Source organism: Mangifera indica, chromosome 2 (genome assembly GCF_011075055.1).
Source record: "Mangifera indica cultivar Alphonso chromosome 2, CATAS_Mindica_2.1, whole genome shotgun sequence".
NCBI lineage: Eukaryota > Viridiplantae > Streptophyta > Magnoliopsida > Sapindales > Anacardiaceae > Mangifera > Mangifera indica.
The window spans coordinates 1,966,722-1,992,102 of record NC_058138.1 but is presented as its reverse complement, the minus strand read 5'-3'; the positions used below and the strand labels follow the sequence as shown (position 1 = coordinate 1,992,102).

At 32.4% G+C, this 25,381-nt stretch overlaps 1 protein-coding gene across 8 annotated transcripts; it reads left to right on the top strand.

The window, feature by feature from the left end:
* The first annotated feature begins 2,571 nt into the window (after window positions 1-2,571).
* LOC123209289 (probable disease resistance protein At1g61190) lies at window positions 2,572-24,511 on the top strand. 8 transcript variants are annotated; one of them, XM_044627260.1, is made up of 18 exons: window positions 2,572-6,010; window positions 6,141-6,168; window positions 6,312-6,422; window positions 6,748-6,857; window positions 7,030-7,074; window positions 7,199-7,280; window positions 7,417-7,438; window positions 7,518-7,690; window positions 7,786-7,895; window positions 10,749-10,882; window positions 10,999-11,096; window positions 11,195-11,453; window positions 12,239-12,347; window positions 12,845-12,891; window positions 13,024-13,099; window positions 23,392-23,518; window positions 23,729-23,797; window positions 24,049-24,511. In XM_044627260.1, exons 1-3 carry the CDS (start codon window positions 2,819-2,821, stop codon window positions 6,353-6,355), a joined length of 3,264 nt encoding a protein of 1,087 aa, XP_044483195.1. In that variant the 5' UTR covers window positions 2,572-2,818; the 3' UTR covers window positions 6,356-6,422; window positions 6,748-6,857; window positions 7,030-7,074; window positions 7,199-7,280; window positions 7,417-7,438; window positions 7,518-7,690; window positions 7,786-7,895; window positions 10,749-10,882; window positions 10,999-11,096; window positions 11,195-11,453; window positions 12,239-12,347; window positions 12,845-12,891; window positions 13,024-13,099; window positions 23,392-23,518; window positions 23,729-23,797; window positions 24,049-24,511. The 8 variants fall into 8 exon arrangements, with proteins under 8 accessions (XP_044483195.1, XP_044483194.1, XP_044483193.1 ...); XM_044627259.1 differs by having other exon boundaries at window positions 7,030-7,081; XM_044627258.1 differs by having other exon boundaries at window positions 7,020-7,074.
* Window positions 24,512-25,381: the final 870 nt, after the last annotated feature.

The following is a 25,381-nucleotide window of genomic DNA, read 5'->3' as shown; positions in this document are numbered from 1 at the left end:
TTTGGTACTTTATTTTTCAAATTATTATCATTTTAGTCTTGTTCTTTTTCATTAAAAAAAGTTTAACTCAATTTGGATTTACCCAAAAAATACTTCAACTTTACTAATTGTATGGTTTGATTCTAGGTTGAATTCAAATTAAAATTTCAATTTGATAAATTATCCAAAAAACCAAAAATTCAATTAGATAATTTATTTTGAGTATAGTTTAAAACTCTGTCTGATAATATTTTTTTATTATGTCAACGATATTATTCATCAGTTATTGATATTATTTATTTTATTAATGACGTTATTTGTTATGTTGATAATCTTTAACAATATTTTCAAACAAACTCAATTTCAAACTATCGGTTGTGGAATCAAATTAAAATTAAATCAACTAATATTCAAATTTGATTCTACTCAAAATCTAATAATAATCAATTTTGTAGTCTATGCACACTGCTACCACTGTAGAGATTGAACTCTTCAAGCATCTCATTTGAAAATATGAAAAAAAAAATTGAAGTACAATAGAAAATTTGGTGTTGAAGGATTTTGAATGAGTTCTTTAACCTTTTTTACTTTTTAGATTTTGGAGACTAAATTTTACTTTCATTTATCTTCATCTTCATATGGTGAGTCTCCATTGCAATCTCTTTTCCCTGCCTTTTCTTAATTCTGCTTGTTCATCCATCTTCATCTTCATATTGTGAGTCTCCATTGCAATCTCTTTTCCCTGCCTTTTTTTAATTTCGCTATTTCATTACTGATTAACTCATTTGCACTTGCATAATTTGGTTCAATCCAACTCGAAAGTTGGGTAGTCTATGGTTTGTTCTAGTTTAACTATGGAACCTAATTCGATTTGAATTATCTTAACCAATTATTACAAGAATTTCATTTTGTCTATTATCATATGAAATAATATTATTTCGTGATAGCTTAATTGTTTTAAATATTATAATTTTTAACCTTTTTTTTTCAAATTATTATTATTATTATTATTTTAATCTTGTCCTTATCTTTAAACATTTCTATCTTTAATTATTTTATAATTCAAAGTAGTGGAAAATGAAGATTAAACTAGGCAAAGTAGCATTAGCTTTATTAAGTGCTCTTGCGAAAGCTAAACTTTGTTATTAATTAATTAATAATTCATGCTTAATATAATAATACTTGTGCAAGACCTGAGCTGGTTTCCATTACCAAATTGTTGTAATGAGACAGTTTTTTTTTTTTTTCCTGATTGTGGTGGGGAATCAATTCTACCACAAAAGGCAAAGGATAGAAGTATTATAAGAGATGTATTAGGTGGCTGTACTGCAACCGCTAGCTAACTCACACCTTCCTGGATATTAACATCAATCGCCGCGTCATGCTTTTACAAATAGGCCAAATAACTATTTCCCACCCAAGGCTTTGGACAATGCAATTTCTCATCAATTAATTATTAAAAATTCAAATATTAATCAATCTTATTAAATTTCACCGTTATTATCAAAAATAAAAATATTTAAAAAAATTAAAAATTTATCATATTTTTCTCTTAAATTAAAAAATATAATGAATATCCCTATTTAAAGTTTAAAAAATGAATATTTTCTTCTATGATTTTTTCAATTATCATTGTCGACGTCTAATGGCGGCAATGGCTACGTTCTCTCTCCCTCCCATTCTATTCCCAGCTATCATGGACTTAGGAAAGTAGTCAATAAAGACGAAGATGCAATTCGTCTTCTTTAAGAGACGAACGATTTGTCTTCATCGAGAAACGGATGATTCGTCTTTGTTGGCTAATAATGTTTGAAAATGGAGTGCGATTAAGAGAAAAGCTGAGAGAGAGGGAGAACGCCACCATCTTTGACCTCTGGCAATGTACTGGAAAACTCTAGGGAAAATAAAGTTTTTTAAATTTTAAGTAGAGAAAATTTATTAGTTTTAAACTTGAAGGTGGAAATGTGATAAATTTTTAATTTTTTAAATATTTTTATTAAATAACAATTTTACCATTGATAGTAATAGTAAAATTTAATAGAGCGGTAAGTATTTATATTTTTTATAATTGATAAATTGAAAAGTTAAGTTGCACCAAACCTTTGGTGGGAAAGTGTCATTTGGCCTTACAAATAATACTGCCCTTGATTATGTAATTCCTTACGTCCTAATCAAATTATTATAATTATAATTAATATGTTTATAAAATACCACGTAGCTTTTGGGTATTGAATATGTTATATATCTCTAATAAAAAATTTGATTTTATTTTATTTTTTAAGAAAATAATAGTTCTTTGTTGGTGAGGGAGTTTTTTTTTTTCTTCTGTGGAGGATCTCATAACACGCTCGTCAACGTTTCGTAGAAATTGCTTCATCAACTTACGCTACCTACCAACTTTTGGATTCAAACTTTCACACAAATCTTGATTAGGACAACGATTTTAAAAGATTGTTCTGAAAATTTGGACATATCTATTTCGCATTCACACGTTGCTTGAATCGCTATTACATTAATAGTAATTGTGCATTCTTTAGTCAAGCAAGAATTTTGAAATTCTGCTGTTGTTGCAAGTCAATGTAGAGGTGCCTGCATGGATGACTCATGGAAATTTCATATCAAGCTAGCCGTGTCCAGGGGCTCTACCCCTCAAAAAAAGCATTGCTCGCGATGACACGACTCGCAAAATTGTGGACCGTGCCAAGCCCATGAGATGTGTTGACTGTGTTGAGGGTCTTTGGATTCGGCCTGTAAGACAGTCAAGCAACTGAGAGACCTAGGGTCTTGTGATGTCCTTGGCTAACATGCCCTCAAGTCCTGCTTTTTGACAGGTCATGGTATGGTTGACCCTGTGAGCACGAGGAACCGCATTAACACAATAATTCTAGTGGTCGTTAACACAATAACACAATATCAAAAACCTAATAAAATTTACAGCATGGAAATTGTTACTTCATCTGTTAGTTCAATTTCTGAAATTATTTTCAGCCGCTTGTTCGATGCAGCAGGCCGCCAGATTGGCTACCTGCTTAACTACAATGACAACATCGAAGCATTACGAAATCAAGCTCAGCAACTCAAGGCTACCAGAGACAGCATGCAATTGAAAATTGATGCTGCTGAAAGAAACAGAGGAATTATCTTACCTGATGTCCAAACCTGGATATCTAAAGTTGATGATGTCTCTGCAGAAGCAGAAAAGTTTTTTGAAGATGAAGGCAACGTGAACAAGATGTGCTTCAAAGGGTGGTGCATTAATGTCCGATCACGTTACCGGTTCAGCAAGGTGGCAAAGCAGAAGATAACGGTGATCACTCAGCTCCAAGAAGGTGGAACATTTCAAGCTATATCTCAGCCTGCTCTTCCCCCTTCAAGCATTATCGTTCCAACTGTTGGATTTTCTGGAATTTTTGAATCCAGAGAATCAATCAAGAATGAAATTATGGAGGCCTTGAAAGATGACAAGGTCAGCATAATTGGAATTTGTGGGATGGGGGGTGTGGGTAAAACCACTCTGGTGAAACAAGTTGGCAAACAAGCTGAGGAAGAGAAGTTGTATGATTCAGTAGTTTTTGTAGTTGTGTCTCAAACCCCAAATATCATGGAAATTCAAAAAGCAATTGCTTACAAGCTAGATCTGAAATCATTGTCGGATATTCCTGAATCAGCACGAGCAAGTTCCTTGTGGCAGAGAATTAAGCAGGAGAAACGAATTCTCATGATATTGGATGATGTTTGGGGAGAAATTGAATTGGCCGAGATTGGTATTCCTTTTGGGAAGGATCACGGAGGTTGTAAGATTGTGCTTACCTCTCGAAGTGAAAATGTGTGCGATGAAATGGATTGTGACAAAACATATATAGTCAAAACTTTATCAGAACAGGAATCGTGGGAGCTATTCAAGGAGCACGTTGGAATGGATGTTGAAAATTCTATCAGAAGCTCAATCGCAAAAGATGTAGTTGCTGAATGTAATGGCTTGCCACTTGCAATTGTGACAATAGCAAAGACATTAAAGAACAAAAATGAGCATGTGTGGAAAGATGTAGCACGACAACTAAAAATGTCTGCTTATACAGATATCCCAGGGATGCAAAGAAGTGTGATTTCATCTTTAGAGTTGAGCATCAAATATCTAGAAAGCGATGATGCAAAATCATTGTTCTTCTTTTGTAGCGTGTTTTCAGAGGATTTTGAAATCCCAATTGAAGTTTTAGTTACATATGGAGTGGCTTTGAGGTGGTTCAAAAATGTTGAGACAATGAAGGATGTTAGGCACAGAGTTCACGCTATTGTAAGTACGTTGACCTCTTCTTTTCTCTTGATTTATGGAAAACATCGGTACAATATGGAAGAGTATGTAAAATTGCATGATGTTGTACGTGATGTTGCACATATAATAGCACCTAAGTACAATCAAATATTCTTGGTCAAAGCTGGCACTGGTCTAAAAAAGTGGCCAAACAGAGATACATATGAAGATCTCACATGTATCTCATTAATGTCAAATGATATTAAAGAAGTGTCAGATATGATGGAATGCCCAAAGTTACAATCTTTACTGTTGCAGGGAAATTCTAAAATGGTTTTCCCTAACAATTTTTTTCAAGGCATGAAAGATCTTAGAGTTTTAGACTTGAGTAAAACTCAATTATTGCCACTACCAGAGTCACTTTCTTTGCTGGCAAATCTTAGAACATTGTATCTTAATGGTTGCGAGTTAGGCGACCTATCTATTATCGGGCAACTAAGTAAACTAGAAATTTTTAGCCTTAATGATTCTAATGTTAGGGAGATCCCAATATCTTTCAGTCAATTAATTCATTTGAGGTTATTAGATTTGAACGGTTGTGAAGAGCTTGCACGAATAGCACATGGTGTCATATCTTCTCTGTGTAAATTGGAGGAGTTGTATGTTTTAAAAAGTTTTGAGCATTGGGATTCTGAAGGAGATGAGGGGGGTTTGAGAAACAATGCAAAGCTTGCTGAGTTACAATCTTTGTCTAGATTGACTAGCTTGAAAATTATTATCCCAAACTTGAATTTCTTAATTGATAATGATGTGCCGTTCAAAAACTTATCAAACTTTGCAATAATAATAGGTGGTGTAGGACGTTTTGAAAAGGTCAACTTCATGATTGGTTCAAAAGAATATTCAAGAAAATTGTTGATGTCAAATGATGATAAGGTTATGATTTCAGGATTGATTAATTGCCTAAAGAATTTGGTAATTGAACAAACGGAATATTTAGAAGTAGGCTGGTGTAAATCAATGGTATATGTATTTGATTGTGAAGTGCTTAAGGTGACATATGGAAAAACAAAGTTGCTTTCGTCATTAAAGGAACTATATTTGAAATATCTGCCAAACATGACACATATATGGAAAGGTGAAACTCAATACATAAACCTTTGCAACTTGAAGAGAATAAAATTATGGATGTGCCCAAAGTTAGTTAAGATATTTTCACAAGATTTGTTGCAGAGTCTAATTTGTTTGGAAGAAATGGAGATATGTAGTTGTGACAATTTAGAGGAGATTTTCATAATGAGAGAAGAAGAGGAAATAATACCACCAAGGAAAGATCTCACCACAACCTCCCCAAGTTTGGGAAACTTAACTTCTATATATATTTTTAGTTGCAATAAATTAAAAAGCCTCTTCACCCCCTCCATAGTCAAAAGCCTTGTGAAGCTCTGGAAACTTAAAATATATGATTGCTCAGCATTGGAAGAAATAGTCACAAATGAGGAAGTATCATCATCATTAGCAAAGAAGATTGTTTTTCCTAGTTTGTCCGAATTGAAGCTTGTACAGCTAAGTAGCATTGGTTGTTTTAGCTCAAGCTCATATTCTATTGAATTTCCTGTTTTGGAGAAACTTATGATAATAAAATGTCCAAATATGAAGATTTTTGGTTATGGAGAACAACTGACACCAAAGCTCAACAAAGTTATGATGAGTTCTACCAGAGCACGATGGTTGGGTAACCTGAACTCCACAGTTGAGCAATTGTTCATAGAAGAACAAGTATGTGAATTAGATAATTGTTGAGTGTAAACAATTGTAAATATTTTTGAATAAATTGTATTGTCTTCTTAAAATATGTTTAGTTAGTTGTATGACATTAATAATCTAAAAATTGTGATTGGTTTTGCAGGAGAAAATCGCAAGGGAACAACTAAATGGTATGAATCATGTATCACTAATTCAATAACAAATTATTATTCTTGTTTGAGTAATTTAAAGATTTTATATTTATAATTACATCTTCGAATTTTGAATTCTTAAAAACACTGCTTCTATTATGTCTCTGTTGTTTGAAATATAGAAGAAGAAGAAAAAGAAGAAGAAGAAGAAAAAGTGAACACCTAACTGAGACAATGACAAGATTGATGGAAAGCTAGTAGCGAGACATGTTTCATAAGCTCGTTTAATCAAGGTACTGAAATTCCCTCACTCTAAGGCCTACTTAGTGATAAAAGAGAAGGAAAGTCCTGAGTTCAACCTCTGTCACTCTTGTGAAAATTTTTAATTAATTACTTAATTAAAAAAAAAAAGAAAAAAAGGGAAGCAATTCTACAGGGGAAATTAACGATAATTTTACAAGTATAGAGGGCTTTTGATAATTTTATTCAAAGTGAGGGTGCACGTGGCCGGATCTAGGATTTTTTTAATATTATAAATTTGTTGTAACCGAAATGGTAGTTTTACCTTTATTTTTTCACGAACTGATCCCTACAATCACCTTTACTTTTTACTTAAAGGCGAAGGAAGATCTTCCTGTTAAAATCAACGGCCTTAGGCTTCCCGTCGATACCATCTGCCGCAACCCTAAAGGCTTTGAGTTCGACAAAGAAGTGTGCTCATGGCAGTGGTATGTGGTGCACTTTTTTCTTTTATAATACCGTAGATTCTCTGTTTTCTTTTACAAACTATACTGTAGGCTTAAGGGTTCTGTTTCTTTCTTCAATGGCTTGATACCACAACAAAATAGTTTGTTTAGATTCACATGTGAAAATTGTAACAGAAAATGCAGGGGAGTACAGGGCATGGAATTGTAGCAGAAAAGGAAAAGCAGACAAGCTGAAGAGGTTTTAGGTATCATTTGTAATTTATACTGTTGTATTTTTATTCATTAAATTTTTCCTAGAAATAGCAAGGAATAAAATCCTTACTTCAATATTAATGATTATGCATTATCAATATCACAAACAGGTGGGCAATTTCAGTGTGGCAAGGTTGCATGCTGATGGAAACTTAGCAGATGAGACACTTGTCATATGCTCGTTTAATTAAGGTACTGAACTCTCTCACTCTTGCTGATACAGCTCTAATGCCAATTTAATTTGTCATACTGCTACAATTCTTTTCTTTTTGAGCATCGATTATTAACAAAAGATTTATTTGGTTGAAATTTGTGATGCAAAATTTAGGGGAAAACAAGCTTGAAAACAGGTTTGTTAACAAATTGCCATCAATGTATTCTCATTATTACATTACTTGTAAGCTCAAATGACTTAATGATCCAATATAGAAGAAATAATCATGAACAAGAAAGGAGGAAAGGCGGATGTTTGCATCAACAGAGAGGATGGTGTTCCTAGCTTAAATAAGATCAAACTCACTTTGTTTCAGAAGAGGATTTACCCACAGTTCTCTATTTCTACAACTGGGTTAAGAATCTGTCTGCTGGAGAGAATATATTAGGTGCTGCTTCTGTTTTAGTACATTCTTTGATTGCTTGCCTGTAGTAAATTAATTTTTATATCATAAACCATTTCTGAGTGAGAATCATATGCCAGGTAGGATGCATATATATCAAGGCTGCCTGTTTCTATCATTTGGGCCCTAGTATCAACAATTGGATGACGTGATTCAGAAAGCGTTGGAGAAATTACCTAAGCCTGATGAGGTGCATTTAAATTTCTGGAAATACTCTTCCTGTATATGATTCTTTTGCAGCACAAAAATCAGTATATGTATGTGTGTGTGTATTTATATATATATATATATATATATATGTTAAAATTTGACTTTTATATGTGGAACTGCAGGTAATGAAATTCTTTAGTGCCCATGGAGTACCAGTCAGTTATGTTGAGAATGCTAGTGATCCATAAAAAGACCAGACAGAGGAGTGCAGAACTTGAAAAGCTGTGGATTCGGCAACAATCACACTCTAACAAGCCAGGTTTGACAGTAAAACCCAGTTTCATAAGTTTTAGATTCATCTTCCTTGCCTGCCCGTAATTATGAGTACTGTCGCAACTGTTGTTTATTGACTTTCTTGATCTCTAATATTTTTTTCCACCATTAGGTTGGGCACTATAATGTTTTGTTGGTTAATTCCTTGGAATATTCATTTCGTTCCCTTTTTTTGTTTTGTTAGTCCAGTAGGGCCTGTACAATGATTGAAGCCCGACAATGATGAAGTTTTCATTGAGCTCTGCCAGAAAGGTGTTAAGAGCTCCTTGTAGCTCTGCCAAAATGGATATCCACAAGGTTAAATTGATTATAGTATTTACAATTGCAGCTTTATGAGTAAGCACATAGTCTTGAAAAGATTGACATGGAGCACAGAGAATTATCTCTTAAATGCACTTCAAAACTGGGGAAGTGTACCAGTTTTATATACACTTAAGATTTATGGATGTCTAATAATGAAGACCTTTGATTATGGATGTCCTCCTATCTTAATCAGTGTTATGATACATCCATTGATTAAGATAGGAGGACAATGAATGTATAACCTGGACCCTACAGTATAAAGATTCGTTCAGGTATGTGAATTAATTAGTTGTTGATTGTAAACAATTATCATTTGTTTAATAAATTGTGTTTGAAAATAATTTTTACGCGACAATAGCTACTTTCTTCTTAAAATATGTTTATTTAGTTAGTTATAAACTGTCTAAAAGTCTGATTTGTTTTTCAGGAGAATTAGGGAGGTTCAACTAAATGGTATGAATCTTTTATCACTAAATAATTTTTCTTTTATTTTTGAATTCGAAGAAGAAGAAGAAGAGACTTATTTTGAAATGCGTTATAAATGTGTGAATCATGTTCATCAATAATTTCCATTGATTTTTTCCAAAAAGAAAAAGGAATACCAACTATATATTTTTGATGGTGCATTATCTTTTTTTTTTTTGGTTAACTTATTATGCATTGTCAATGTCAAAACACAGTTGGCAATTTAGCAAGGAGACTATTGTCACAATCTAGGTAGTGAAATTTCTACACTCTTGCTGATATGATATAGCTCTTAGGATGGGAAGCAAGTCTGCAATGGCCTTAACGTTAATTTTACAAGTATGAGGGTCTTTTTTTAAAAATTTTATTGAAAGTAAGGGGACATCTGGCTGGCTCTGGGTTATCTTTTTAATATTTTTTAAAATATATTGCAACCTAAATGATAGTTTTACCTTATATTTATTTTTGCAAAGACACCCACACAATTATCTTTACTTTTCTTAAAGGCCAAGGAAGATCTTCCTGTTAAAATCAAAGGCGTTAGGCCTCCTGTCGATACCATCTGCTGCAACCTTAACACTTTGAGTTCGACAAAGAAGTGCACTCATGGCAATGGTTTGTATGAATTCAATTGAATTGCAAATATTTATACTATTTGTACAATATTTAGGTGTAAAATGCTTTTTTCTTTCTTCAATGGCTTGATACCACAACAAAATAGTTTGTTTAGATTCACATGTGAAAATTGTAACAGAAAATGCAGGGGAGTACAGGGCATGGAATTGTAGCAGAAAAGGAAAAGCAGACAAGCTGAAGAGGTTTTAGATATCATTTGCAATTTATACTGTTGAATTTTTATTCATTAAATTTTTCCTAGAAATAGCAAGGAATAAAATCCTTACTTCAATATTGATGATTATGAATTATCACTATCACAAACAGGTGGGCAATTTCAGTGTGGCAAGGTTGCATGCTGCTGGAAACTTAGCAGAAGAGACACTTGTCATACGCTCTTTTAATTAAGGCACTGAATTCCCTCACTCTTGCTGATATAGCTCTAATGCCAATTTCATTTGTCATACTGATACAATTCTATTGTTTTTGAACATAGAGTATAAAGAAAACATTCATTTGGTCGAAATTTGTAATGCAAAATTTAGGGGAAAACAAGCCTGAAAACAGGTATGTTAACAAATTGCCATCAATGTATTCTCATTATTACATTACTTGTTAGCTCAAATGACTTGATGATAAAATATAGAAGAAATAGTCATGAACAAGAAAGAATAAAAGGTGGATGTTTGCATCAAAAGAGAAGATGGTGTTCCTAGCTTAAATTAGATGAAACTCACTTTGTTTCAGAAGAGGATTTATCCACAGTCTCTATTTCTACTACTGGGTCAAGAATCTGTCTGCTGGAGAGAATATTTAGGTGCTGCTTCTGTTTTAGTATATTCTCTAATTGCTTGCCTGTGGTAAATTAATTTTTATATCATAAACCATTTCTGAGTGAGAATAATATGCCAGGTAAGATGCATATATATCAAGGCTGCCTGTTTCTATCATATGGGCCCTGGTATCAACAATTGGATGACATGATTCAGAAAGCGCTGGAGAAATTCCCTAAGCCTGATGAAGTGCATTTAAATTTCTGGAAATACTCTTCCTGTATATGATTCTTTTGCAGCACAAAATTCAGTATATATATTAAAGTTTGACTTGCCTGGGTTGTGGATATCTGATGGGATTAATCTCTACAACTTTTCTTTGACTTTTATATGTGGAACTATAGGTAATGAAATTCTTTAGTGCCCATGAAGCACCAGTCAGCTATGTGGAGAATGCTAGTGATCCATAAGACCAGATGGAGGAGTGCAGAACTTGAAAAGCTGTGGATTTGGCAAAAATCATACTTTGACATGCTAGGTTTGACAGTAAAACCCAGTTTCATAAGTTTTAGATTTATCTTTCTTGTCTGTGTGTACTGTCGCAACTGTTGGTTATGGACTTTCTTGATCTCTTATATTTTTTTCCATCATTAGGTTGGGCGCTTACACCAATGGTTGAAGCTCGACAATGTTGAAGTTCTCATTGAGCTCGACTAGAAAGGTGTTAAGAGTCTTCTTGTATTTCCAGTCAGGTACTTGAATAGTTACAAAAATAGTAATTTCGTAGTCGATATGAGCACTAAAATGGCTATCTGCAAAGTTAAATTAATTACAGTATTTACAATTGCAGCTTTGTGAGTAAGCACATAAAAACATTTGAAAAGATTGACATGGAGTACAGGGAGTTGCCTCTTGAATGCGGCATTCAAAACTGGGGATATGTACCAGTTTTATATACACTTAAGATTTATAGATGTCCGATAATGAAGACCTTTGGTTATGGAGAACAACTAACACCAAAGCTCAACAATGTTGTGATACATCCATTGATTAAGATAGGAGGACAATGGATCCATAACCTTAACCCTACTGTACAAAGATTTGTTCAGGTGTGTGAATTAATTAGTTCTTAATTTAAACCGTTATTATTTTTTTAATAAATTGTTTTTGAAAATAATTTTTACACAATAATTGCTATTGTCTTCTTAAAATATGTTTATTTAATTAGTCATAAACTGTCTGGAAGTCTGATTTGTTTTTCAAGAGAATTAGCAAGGTTCAACTAAATGGTATGAATCATATATCACTAATTCAATAACAAATTATTATTCTTGTTTGAGTAGTTATATTTTATAGTAAGTTAAAAATTTTTTTATACTTGTGATTGTATCTTCAATTTTTCCTTTGTTTTTGAATTCGAAGAAGAAGAAGAGACTTATTTTGCAATACGTTATAAAGGCGTGAATCATGTTCATCAATAATTTCCATTGATTTTTTCCTAAAAAGAAAAGAATACCAACTAAATATTTTTTTGATTGTGCATGATCTTTTTTTTTTTTTTGGTAATTGATAATGCATTATCAATATCAAAACGCAAGTGGCAATTTAGCAAGGAGACTCTTGTCATAATCTAGGTACTGAAATTTCTACACTCTTGCTGATATGATATAGCTCTTAGGAAGGGAAGCAATTCTACAAGGGAATTAACGATAATTTTGCAAGTCTAAGGGTTTTTTTTTTTAAATTTTATTGAAAGTAAGGGGATATCTGGCTGGCTCTGGGCTTTCTTTTTAATAGTTTTTTTAAAGATATTGCAACCTAAATGCTAGTTTTGCCTTATATATATATATTTTTTGTAGAGACACCCTCACAATTATCTTTACTTTTCTAAAAGGCCAAGGAAGATCTTCCCGTTAAAATCAACGGCATTAGGCTCCCTATCAATACCATTTTCCACAGCCCTAACACCTTGAGTTCGACAAAGAAGTGTGCTCATGGCAGTGGTATGTGCTGCTTTTCTCTCCTATCATAACTTTTGTTACTGTTGTTTGCTAGGTGTCCCATTTTCCATCAATGTGGTGGGTTTAGTTAGGTTGAGCCGTCTTTTCTATAACAAATGAACTTTGATTTAATTATCTAGAGATTGATAAAATCTGAAGTGTAATTAATTGTAGTAGAAGTAAGAGCAGGAGGATTACCTGAAATACATCAACTGAGACATGATTCTGCAATGCATACTGGTTTGCATCTTGTTCATGAAATTTTTATAATTAGAATCAAATTTAACATTAATTTTATATTGATTAAAGTTCATTTCCTACCAATGCAAGAGTTTGGCATGTTTATGTAATAATTCAATTCAATTGTAAATATTTATACTATTTGAACAATATTTGGATGTAAAATACTTTCTTCTTTTTTGAATGTCTTGAGCCCCCTTACCATAATCACAACATAGTTTCTTTGGTTTCACATCAGAAAATGGTAACAAAAAATGAAGGGGAATGCAGAGCATGGAATTGTAGCAGGAAAAGAAAAGCAGATAAGGTGATGAGGTTTAGATATTTTTTTCAATTTATAGTCTGTTGAATTTTGATTCATTAAAATTTTCCTGGAAATAGCAGCGATCAAAATCCTTACTGCAATGTTAATTAGATGCATTATCAATATCACAAACAGGTGGGCAGTTTCAGATTGGCAAGGTTGCACGCCGATAGAAACTTAGCAGAGGACGCACTTGTGCTTGTTTATGTAGGTACTTGTAACACCCCAAAACTATAATAAAACATATGATTTCAAAAGACTTCATAAATCCCTTAAATAAAGTCAAATCTTGAATACAAAGTTTTTCAACCACAAAAAAACATGAAAAACAAAAATCTTTCAAACAAAACATACAATCAAATAGTTACTAAACTAATTTATTATTTTTTTTTTTCTCTTAGCCAATCTTCCCAGCTAACTTCTTTTATTCTTTATTCCCCAAAGCTAAACAGAAACTCACACTTTATGACATCTTTAATCTGCAAAAATGTTAATGACGAGGGGTAAGCCGTCAACTCAGTAAGCAGAAGCTAAACGTTATATATGCATACTTAAACATTTAATTTAAACATTAATAAAGAAAATCAAATAAAAGAAGGTCAAACAGAAAACCAAGTGCTTACACATATAAAACCACAAATAAATAAATAAATAAATAAATTATTTCAGAACCTTTCAAACTATCAAACTTAAGTCAAAATTTATTTTAAACTCTTGTCACGTAGTGTCACCTGTACTCCCGGTGACCCGGCCAAAATTTCAGAATCAAATGTCACCTGTAATCCCGGTGACCCGGCCAGAATTTCATAAATGTGCACAACAGAACAAATAATCCAGCTGGACCAAACTTATAGTTTCAGAGTTCAGAGCAGATATTCAGAGACTACGGACAATGAGTCAAAACCGTATATATATAAACAAAATTTCAAATCATAAATGTACCATAAATAATTTTATTGAATCAATGTCTGAGTAATTAAAATTTAAGTGGAACAAAAAGTATACGAAAATATTTTATAACTTGCAAAAGTCATTTGATACAAACAGAATGAAATATCATTTATATAACTTACAACCCATGTATGCGAACAAAACAATTATATATATAAATCAAAGAAACATATATATATATATTATATAAACAAAGCATTTGTAGAAATTCTTTGGGTTTGATAGAAGACGTTTATAAAAATATTATATAGCTTGCGAAAACCAAATTTTTCAGATTTAAGTATCATTTCCAAACATATAACATTTTTATGCATACAAAAAGAATAGTTTCTACTTACCTTGACTACCAGCAAAAGTCTACACAAACCCTTATACGATCCAAGCTATCACGTACAACCTATTCGGATCCTAGCCAAAACCAATGAATTCAAATTGTAATAATACTCTTAGTAATATCCTTAAATCCCACTGAAAATCCTCAATTCCAAAACTAATTTTACAAATTCTAAGAGTGTCTAAGGTGAATAATCCTAGACTTAACTAACACATATTTATACTGTATAACCTTCGTTCTATGAATTTTATAAATTTTTACACAAATTAAAACGTTACAAAACTTTGCAAAGACAAAGAAGACATATAGATGGTTTACCCAAAAATTATTCAGCTAAAAAAAATAAATATAAACTTCTAAAAAAAATTACTTCCGTCCACAGCTCCTAATCACAACAACAGTTTTCAAGTTTGACAGTTCATGCTTCCAGCAATTTTATAAAATTCTGTATAACTCGAAAATTCACGAAATTTTGCAAATATAAACTTAACATATTGACGTTTTTATCAAAAAAATATGAACCCAAAATATTTTAAAAGTCATGCAAAACGAAATTTTTATCACAAACCATTAACACTGTCAAAAATATTCCAGATTGAACATATACACTTATAATAATTTTAGTAGATAACATAAAATTTACAAAATTTTGAAAACTTCCAGAATTAAACTATATATGCTAATTTACTTATAAAAAAATTATTCAAGTCAAAATCAATTCAAAAAGAAACTGAAAATTATATTTCTTTACTAGTCACAAATTCTGTCAAATAAATTTCAGGTTTAACACTCAATACTTTAACAATTTTAATAAATTGTATTAAATAGATAAAATTATGAAAATTTTCAGAACATAACTAGACATATTGATTTATGTTAAAAAAATATTTAAATTGAAAACGATGAAAAAAATATATATAAAAATAAATAAATCTTTTACCAAATTAAGATATCAACAAATTGCTAAAAAATTGTATTATTATTATTTTTTTCTTTCTTTTCATAAAACGAAATTAATATATAAAATAAAAATAGAATTAAAGGTACATAATTTTCTTTTGTTTTTAGTAAATTTACAAACTAATATAAAACTATCATGAAAGAAGCAATTTACAATGCAAAATTGAGTCGAATCCTAAAAGAAACCCTAATCTTCAAATCATAAAACACCTATATATCAAAATAATAAAATATTGAGACATACCTTAATGAAATAAAACAACACTATTTCCTTGCTTTAGTCTCCTACTCACAATTCTTCTCTTCCTAAAATCATTACTCCAAACTTTGCTCTTTGTTTTGAAAATAAGAAAATCCTCTCTCTCCCTTTATTAATAATGATTTTATTTTTCTTTAAAGAAAAATAAGTTTTGAAATAAATCCACATTTATCACCAATAAAATATCTCATCTCTTAATGGAAAGATTTAACTATTATCTAGATTTTACCTAATAAAATATTTTTAAAAAATTAAACTCACCTTATCCCCTAAAATTTAAATTTTATCCTATTTAAAAAAATAATAATAATAATAATAATTATGATAATAATAATAATACTAATGATAATAATAATTAAAAGGTGAATATTACAATTCTCCCCCCTAAAAAAAAATTTCGTCCTCGAAATTAGTACATACCTAAAGCTTCAAAAAGTTGAGGATACTTCTCCTTTATTTCAGCCTCTTGCTCCCACGTGGCCTCTTCTAACGAGTGATTTCTCCAACGCACCTTTACCAATGGAATAACTCTATTCCTTAGAAATTGCTCTTTTCTATCAATGACTTCTAAGGCTTGCTCTTCATATGACAAATCTTCAGAGATTTGGATTGGCTGATAGTCTAAAACATGGGATGGGTCCGCCAAATATTTCCTTAATGCCGAAACATGAAATACATTGTGAAGCCTTGAGAGACTTGGTGGTAAGGCCACACGGTATGCAACTGCACCAATCCTCTCTAAAATTTCGAATGGCCCTATAAACCTAGGGCTTAGCTTCCCTCTCTCTCCAAACCGAAAAACTCCTTTCCAAGGTGACACCTTCAGAAAAACAAAATCTCCAACCTCAAATTCCAACTCTCGTCTACGATGATCAGCATAACTCTTTTGTCTACTTTGAGCTGTGTGAAGCCTTTCTCTAATCAACTTAATTTTATCAGATGTAATCTGAACGAGCTCTGGTCCTAGCAACTTCCTTTCTCCAACTTCTTCCCAACAAATAGGTGATCTACACTTCCGACCATACAAAGCTTCATAAGGAGCCATACCAATACTAGAGTGGAAACTGTTATTATAAGCAAACTCTATTAGGGGTAAATGGTCTTCCCAAGAACCACCCAAGTCTAGCATACATGCTCTCAACATATCTTCAAGGGTTTGGATAGTCCTTTCAGATTGACCATCAGTTTGAGGATGGAAAGCAGTGCTAAAACTAAGTTTTGTCCCAAGATTTTGGTGCAAACTTACCCAAAATTTAGAGGTGAAACGTGCATCTCTATCCGACACAATAGATTGAGGAACTCCATGCAATCTCACAACCTCTCGAATAAATAAGTCAGCCAACTGAAACATATTATAGGTGATTTTCACTGCCAAGAAATGTGCTGATTTAGTCAAACGATCAACCACCACCCATATAGAATCAAATCCCCTTTTTGAACGAGGCAAACCACTCACAAAATCCATAGTAATATGGTCCCATTTCCATTCAGGAATAGGCAAAGGCTGTAGAGGTCCCCCAGGTCTTTGATGTTCAATCTTTACTTGTTGGCATACCAAACATTTAGAGACATAATCAGCAATATCATTCTTCATGTTTCTCCACCAAAAGTTATTTCTCAAATCACGATACATTTTAGTACCCCCTGGATGAACGCTATAAGCAGATTCATGAGCTTCACTCAAAATTTCCTTTTTCAAATTATTATTATTAGGAACACAAATTCGTTTCCCAAACCTTAAAATATCATCGTCAGACAATCCAAATTCCAACTTATTTCCTTTCTTTACTTCATTTACAATTTCCAATAATAACGGATCCTCCTTCTGAGCCATTTTAATTCTTTCAATTAACATTGGTTGAACCTTTATGTTTGCCAGAAAACCACTATGGCCAGGTAATACCACCATGACTTCATATTTCCTCAAATCATCCAATATATGTTTCTGAGTACAAATTAAATTTGCTATACCCCCAAATGATTTTCTACTAAGAGCATCAGCTACCACATTAGCCTTCCCTGGATGATAATGAATACGACAATCATAATCCTTCACAAGTTCTAACCATCTCCTTTGCCTCAAATTTAACTCTTTTTGGGTAAATAAATACTTCAAGCTTTTATGATCAGTGAAAATCTCACAAGTTTCCCCATAGAGGTAATGCCTCCAGATCTTTAAAGCAAAAACCACAGCTGCCAACTCCAGATCATGAGTAGGATAATTTCGTTCATAATTTTTCAGTTGCCTAGAAGCATAAGCCACCACCTTACCATGTTGCATCAACACACATCCCAAACCTTTCTTAGATGCATCACTATAAATGATAAAACCACCACCACTTGAAGGAACCGTTAGCACCGGTGCAGAAACCAATCTTTGTTTTAACTCTTGAAAACTCTTCTCACACTCCTCATCCCAATGAAATTTGTCATCTTTTCTTGTCAGCTGAGTCAAAGGTGATGCAAGACTAGAAAATCCTTCCACAAATCGCCTATAATAACCAGCTAACCCCAAAAAACTTCTAACTTCTGTAACATTAGCAGGTCGTTGCCAATTCACCACAGCTTCAATCTTAGAAGGGTCAACACTAATTCCATCCTTAGTTACCACATGTCCCAAAAACACCACCTTGTCTATCCAGAACTCACACTTTTTAAATTTTGCATAAAGCTTTTTCTCTCGAAGGGTTTGTAAAACAATCCTTAAATGTTCTTCATGTTCCTCCTCACTCTTAGAGAAAACCAATATATCATCTATAAACACAATAACAAATTGATCCAAATAATTTTGAAATACTCTATTCATCAAGTCCATAAAAGCTGCTGGAGCATTAGTTAACCCGAAAGGCATGACTAAAAATTCATAATGCCCATAACGAGTACGGAAAGCTGTCTTTGGCACATCATCAGGCTTAATCTTCAATTGATGGTACCCTGATCGTAAGTCAATCTTTGAAAACACTGCTGCACCTTGCAATTGATCAAATAGGTCGTCAATCCTAGGAAGAGGATACTTATTTTTAATGGTGACCAAGTTCAGCTGACGATAGTCAATGCATAATCTCATAGACCCATCTTTTTTCTTCACAAATAATACAGGAGCACCCCAAGGTGAAACACTAGGACGGATGAGTCTTTTATCCAATAACTCTTGCAATTGAACCTTCAACTCTTTTAACTCTAAAGGTGCCATCCTATATGGAGCCTTAGAAATTGGAGCAGTCCCAGGTAACAAATCAATTGCAAATTCAATCTCTCTATCAGGAGGTAAGCCTGGTAAGTCTTCTGGAAATACATCTGAAAAATCTCTAACTATCAGAATATCCTCAAGTCTCGCCTCTTTATCCTTATCAACTGTAACACAAGCCACAAATCCCCCACTTCCTTTATTTACTAAGTTTCTAACTCTAACTGCCGAAATCAACCCACTATAGGAACTTTGTGCCCCTTGAAATCGAAAAGCTTCATCTTCTGATATATGAAAAATAACCTCCTTGGAAAAACAATTAATACTAGCATGATACTTTGCTAACCAATTCATCCCTAGAATAACATCAAAGTCATACATCTCTAAGGGTAAAAGATCTACAAGAAATTTTCTACCCCCAAGGCAAATTTCACAAGACTTATAAACACAATCAATCCACACACAATCACCTAGAGGAGTAGCGATTGATAAAGGGTATTTTAGTGGCTCAGGGGATTTCTCACAATGACAAGTAAAAGCACATGATACAAAAGAATGAGTTGCACCAGAGTCAAATAAAGCTTTAGCTTCCTTAGAAAATAGAGATAATGTACCTGCCACCACATCGTTGGAAGCCTCAACATCTTGATTAGTCATGGCAAATACTCGTCCTTGAGTCTTTGGCTTCTTGTTTTGACCTTCAACATTTTGAGTGCTAAAAACACCACGCTTCTTTGGGCAGTCTCTGACTAAATGCCCTATCTGTCCACAGTTAAAACAAGCTCCAGTCTTTCTGTGACATTCTCCAGAATGTGCCCTACCACAAAAACTATAAAGTGATGCTACATTATTCTGAAGAGATCCCCCTCCCATAGGCTTTTGAAATGAACCACCCAAAATTCGAGGTTGAAAAGAACCAATTTGCTTGCTTGAACCACCACTGCGATTACCACCAGGCTTAAACTGCTTACTCCGTTTGTCTCGAGCATTCTGAGACTCAGCTAAATATCTCTCTGCTATCATTGCCCGCTCAACCATATCAGCATAAGTATTCAACTTTAGAATAGACAATCGACTCTTGATAGCTGGTCTTAAACCCTCAAAGAAACGTCGACAACGACTACCTTCATCCTTTATAAGTCCTATTGCAAAACGAGATAGAGTAGTAAACTTTTCTTCATACTCAGCCACAGATTTGTCACCCTGAATTAGACTAAGAAAATCAGCCTCCATCTTAAAACGCACATGATCAGGAAAGTATTTCTCATTGAAAACCTCTTCAAACCTACTCCAAGTAATAGGGGCTACACCCAATTGATTCCTTAAAAGACGTGAAGTAGCCTCCCACCAATGATCAGCCTCACCTTGAAGCATAAATGTAGCAAAGACAACCTTTTGATTATCACTACACCCCATAGCTGTGAATATCTTTTGCATTTGCTTCAACCAAGCTTCAGCTACCATAGGATCTGTGGTCCCTTTGAAGACAGGAGGTCCTAACTTCTTAAATTGCTCCAACGTTGCACCACCAGCATTAACATCTTGTTCTTCGTTCCTCACATCCTGCCTTGCGGGGGCTTGACCATTTGCTAATTGCTCTAAGACTCGAGCTTGACTTTCTAGAAATTTATTCATCGCATACAACATCGGGTTGCTTTCTTGAGCAAGTTGACGAAGGGTAATGTTGTCATTATCTTGATTGTCATCTCTCGAAGCTGAAGGGTCTTGCCTTGTAGCAGATTTACGTGGTGGCATCTTAATGACAATAACAAAATTAGCAAAACTTTAGTGTAAACTAAAAATATAAGCCTATATATATACTAAATTTACCTAAAGATAATCATATAACATGATTTTATTGCTAAATCATATTACCACAACACAAATTAAAATCATCTTAAAAGTCTACAGAATCTTAAACCTAAAGCTCTGATACCACAACTGTAACACCCCAAAACTATAATAAAACATATGATTTCAAAAGACTTCATAAATCCCTTAAATAAAGTCAAATCTTGAATACAAAGTTTTTCAACCACAAAAAAACATGAAAAACAAAAATCTTTCAAACAAAACATACAATCAAATAGTTACTAAACTAATTTATTATTTTTTTTTTTCTCTTAGCCAATCTTCCCAGCTAACTTCTTTTATTCTTTATTCCCCAAAGCTAAACAGAAACTCACACTTTATGACATCTTTAATCTGCAAAAATGTTAATGACGAGGGGTAAGCCGTCAACTCAGTAAGCAGAAGCTAAACGTTATATATGCATACTTAAACATTTAATTTAAACATTAATAAAGAAAATCAAATAAAAGAAGGTCAAACAGAAAACCAAGTGCTTACACATATAAAACCACAAATAAATAAATAAATAAATAAATTATTTCAGAACCTTTCAAACTATCAAACTTAAGTCAAAATTTATTTTAAACTCTTGTCACGTAGTGTCACCTGTACTCCCGGTGACCCGGCCAAAATTTCAGAATCAAATGTCACCTGTAATCCCGGTGACCCGGCCAGAATTTCATAAATGTGCACAACAGAACAAATAATCCAGCTGGACCAAACTTATAGTTTCAGAGTTCAGAGCAGATATTCAGAGACTACGGACAATGAGTCAAAACCGTATATATATAAACAAAATTTCAAATCATAAATGTACCATAAATAATTTTATTGAATCAATGTCTGAGTAATTAAAATTTAAGTGGAACAAAAAGTATACGAAAATATTTTATAACTTGCAAAAGTCATTTGATACAAACAGAATGAAATATCATTTATATAACTTACAACCCATGTATGCGAACAAAACAATTATATATATAAATCAAAGAAACATATATATATATATTATATAAACAAAGCATTTGTAGAAATTCTTTGGGTTTGATAGAAGACGTTTATAAAAATATTATATAGCTTGCGAAAACCAAATTTTTCAGATTTAAGTATCATTTCCAAACATATAACATTTTTATGCATACAAAAAGAATAGTTTCTACTTACCTTGACTACCAGCAAAAGTCTACACAAACCCTTATACGATCCAAGCTATCACGTACAACCTATTCGGATCCTAGCCAAAACCAATGAATTCAAATTGTAATAATACTCTTAGTAATATCCTTAAATCCCACTGAAAATCCTCAATTCCAAAACTAATTTTACAAATTCTAAGAGTGTCTAAGGTGAATAATCCTAGACTTAACTAACACATATTTATACTGTATAACCTTCGTTCTATGAATTTTATAAATTTTTACACAAATTAAAACGTTACAAAACTTTGCAAAGACAAAGAAGACATATAGATGGTTTACCCAAAAATTATTCAGCTAAAAAAAATAAATATAAACTTCTAAAAAAAATTACTTCCGTCCACAGCTCCTAATCACAACAACAGTTTTCAAGTTTGACAGTTCATGCTTCCAGCAATTTTATAAAATTCTGTATAACTCGAAAATTCACGAAATTTTGCAAATATAAACTTAACATATTGACGTTTTTATCAAAAAAATATGAACCCAAAATATTTTAAAAGTCATGCAAAACGAAATTTTTATCACAAACCATTAACACTGTCAAAAATATTCCAGATTGAACATATACACTTATAATAATTTTAGTAGATAACATAAAATTTACAAAATTTTGAAAACTTCCAGAATTAAACTATATATGCTAATTTACTTATAAAAAAATTATTCAAGTCAAAATCAATTCAAAAAGAAACTGAAAATTATATTTCTTTACTAGTCACAAATTCTGTCAAATAAATTTCAGGTTTAACACTCAATACTTTAACAATTTTAATAAATTGTATTAAATAGATAAAATTATGAAAATTTTCAGAACATAACTAGACATATTGATTTATGTTAAAAAAATATTTAAATTGAAAACGATGAAAAAAATATATATAAAAATAAATAAATCTTTTACCAAATTAAGATATCAACAAATTGCTAAAAAATTGTATTATTATTATTTTTTTCTTTCTTTTCATAAAACGAAATTAATATATAAAATAAAAATAGAATTAAAGGTACATAATTTTCTTTTGTTTTTAGTAAATTTACAAACTAATATAAAACTATCATGAAAGAAGCAATTTACAATGCAAAATTGAGTCGAATCCTAAAAGAAACCCTAATCTTCAAATCATAAAACACCTATATATCAAAATAATAAAATATTGAGACATACCTTAATGAAATAAAACAACACTATTTCCTTGCTTTAGTCTCCTACTCACAATTCTTCTCTTCCTAAAATCATTACTCCAAACTTTGCTCTTTGTTTTGAAAATAAGAAAATCCTCTCTCTCCCTTTATTAATAATGATTTTATTTTTCTTTAAAGAAAAATAAGTTTTGAAATAAATCCACATTTATCACCAATAAAATATCTCATCTCTTAATGGAAAGATTTAACTATTATCTAGATTTTACCTAATAAAATATTTTTAAAAAATTAAACTCACCTTATCCCCTAAAATTTAAATTTTATCCTATTTAAAAAAATAATAATAATAATAATAATTATGATAATAATAATAATACTAATGATAATAATAATTAAAAGGTGAATATTACAGTACTGAATTCCCTTGCTCTTGCTGATAAAGCTGTAATGCCTATTTAATTTGTCATACCGATATTGATACAGTTCTCTATCTCTACAACTGGCTCAAGCATCTGTGTTCTGGAGTGAATGCTTCTGTTTTGTATATTCTCTAATTGCTTGCCTGTCGTAAATAAATTTTTATATCATAAATAATTTCTGAGTGAGAATGATATGCCAGGGAAGATGCATATATATCAAGGCTGCCTGTATCTATCATACGGTCCTGGTATCAGCAAGAAGGTTACATGAAGTCTATGGCTGAATTTATTAAGAAAGAGTTAGAGAAGTTCTCTAAGCTTGATGAGGTGCGTTTAATTTCTGGATATAGTCTTCTTGTATATGATTCTTTTGCAGCACAAAATCAGCATATATATTAAAATTTGATTTGCCTGGGTTGTGGTCATTTGATGGGATTAGTCTCTACAACTTTTCTTTGACTTTTATATGTGGAATTTAAGATAATGAAATTTTTTAGTACCAGTCAATTATGTTGAGAATGCTAGTATTCCATACAGAAACCAGATGAGGAGTGCAGAAAGTTGAAAAGCCAAGGATTTGGTGACGATCATACTCTGGCATACCAGGTTTACTTTAAAACCCAATTTCTTTAGTTTTAGCTTCCATCTTTCTTGTCTGCCTTGAATTATAAGCACTGTCTTATTTATCCTCATCATCAGGTTTAATTCCTACAGTTGTTAAGTTCTCCCAGAAAGGTGTTAAGAGTCTTCTAGCAGTTCGAGTCAGTTATATGACTAATGACTAGTTACAAAAATAGCAATTCTGTGTGTCGATACAAGCGCTAAAATGGCTATCTAAGGAGTATTTACTATTGCAGTTTTATGAGTGAGCACATTGAAACACTTGAAGAGATTGACATGAAGGCTCTTGAATCCGGCATTCAAAACTGGGGACATGTACCCGCCCTCAACTGCATGTCTTCCTTCATCACTGATCTGGCAGATGTAGTACTAGAAGCCTTACTTTCAGCAACCGCTATATCTTCCTCAAGGAACATCTCCAATGAAGATGACAATGACTTTGTGAGATATGCTATCAAAATGTTCTTCAGTTCTATATTAGCATTCTGTTTGCTTCTGTTGCAAAAAAATGATACTTGCATTCAAGAATAATCTCCTTTAAAGGCGATTTAGAGTAGTATGACACCAGATTTTCAAAAAAGTAGAATAGCAGCTGAGTATCATATGAACTGGTGATTTCATAGTTTGATCAAAATGGCATGACATGCCAGGGATTTTGTTTGCTGCTGTACATGAAAATGGGGAGCTTTTATGCAGTGATGTTACTTTATCTTGGATTTACTTTCTAATATTATTTATGTGGAAACATGTTACAGTCTAAAGTGTAAAGTATGGACCAAAGGTAAGATATGAAATTTGGATCCCACGTCAGAAAGTATGAGTTTCTAGTATGAGGTTTATATGATTTTTTTTTATGCAATCAATAACTAGTTTATAAGGTGTGATTCTTCTTAAATCGTGTAATTTTGTATCGGAGTCATCATTATATCTCTTAGTTGCAATCATGTGTCGAATGCACTTCAAAGTTGAACTTGACAATGTAAAATCCCTTATGCTTGGATTTAAGCACGAACTTGATTGAATTGAGTTGACAATCAAGCTCGAACTAACTCACCTTAAATCTGCCCCTATAAGAGAGTATTAAAACAACTACTCGCACCTATAATTTAGGCAAGCTTCATTCGAGGCATTTTTTAAAACCCAAACCAAACCAATTGATCGAACTAGTTCGGTTGGGATTTGATGGTAATCTACTCCAAGTCGATGTTTAAAATTTGATTAAACATTGGACAAGTAAACCACGTTGAACAAGGCAAACCACATCAAGTCATGCTTCGACTGTTGAGTTCATTCGGTCAAATCGTCGTACTATAAAATTTTACAATCGTTCAGACTTAAACTACGTTTGATTTGTAAATAATATGCACCATATACCATTAGACCACAATTTTGTTTGATTATTATAATATTTATTTATTCTACCACTAACTGAACAATCAAGATTTAGAGCAGCCCCCTAGACCGGGTCAAGGTCCACCATCAGTCCAAAAACATTGATTAAGCAACACTTTTCCTTCTATATTCAAGAGAACGGCCAGAAAATATTAGAATCAAATGACACAATTTCTA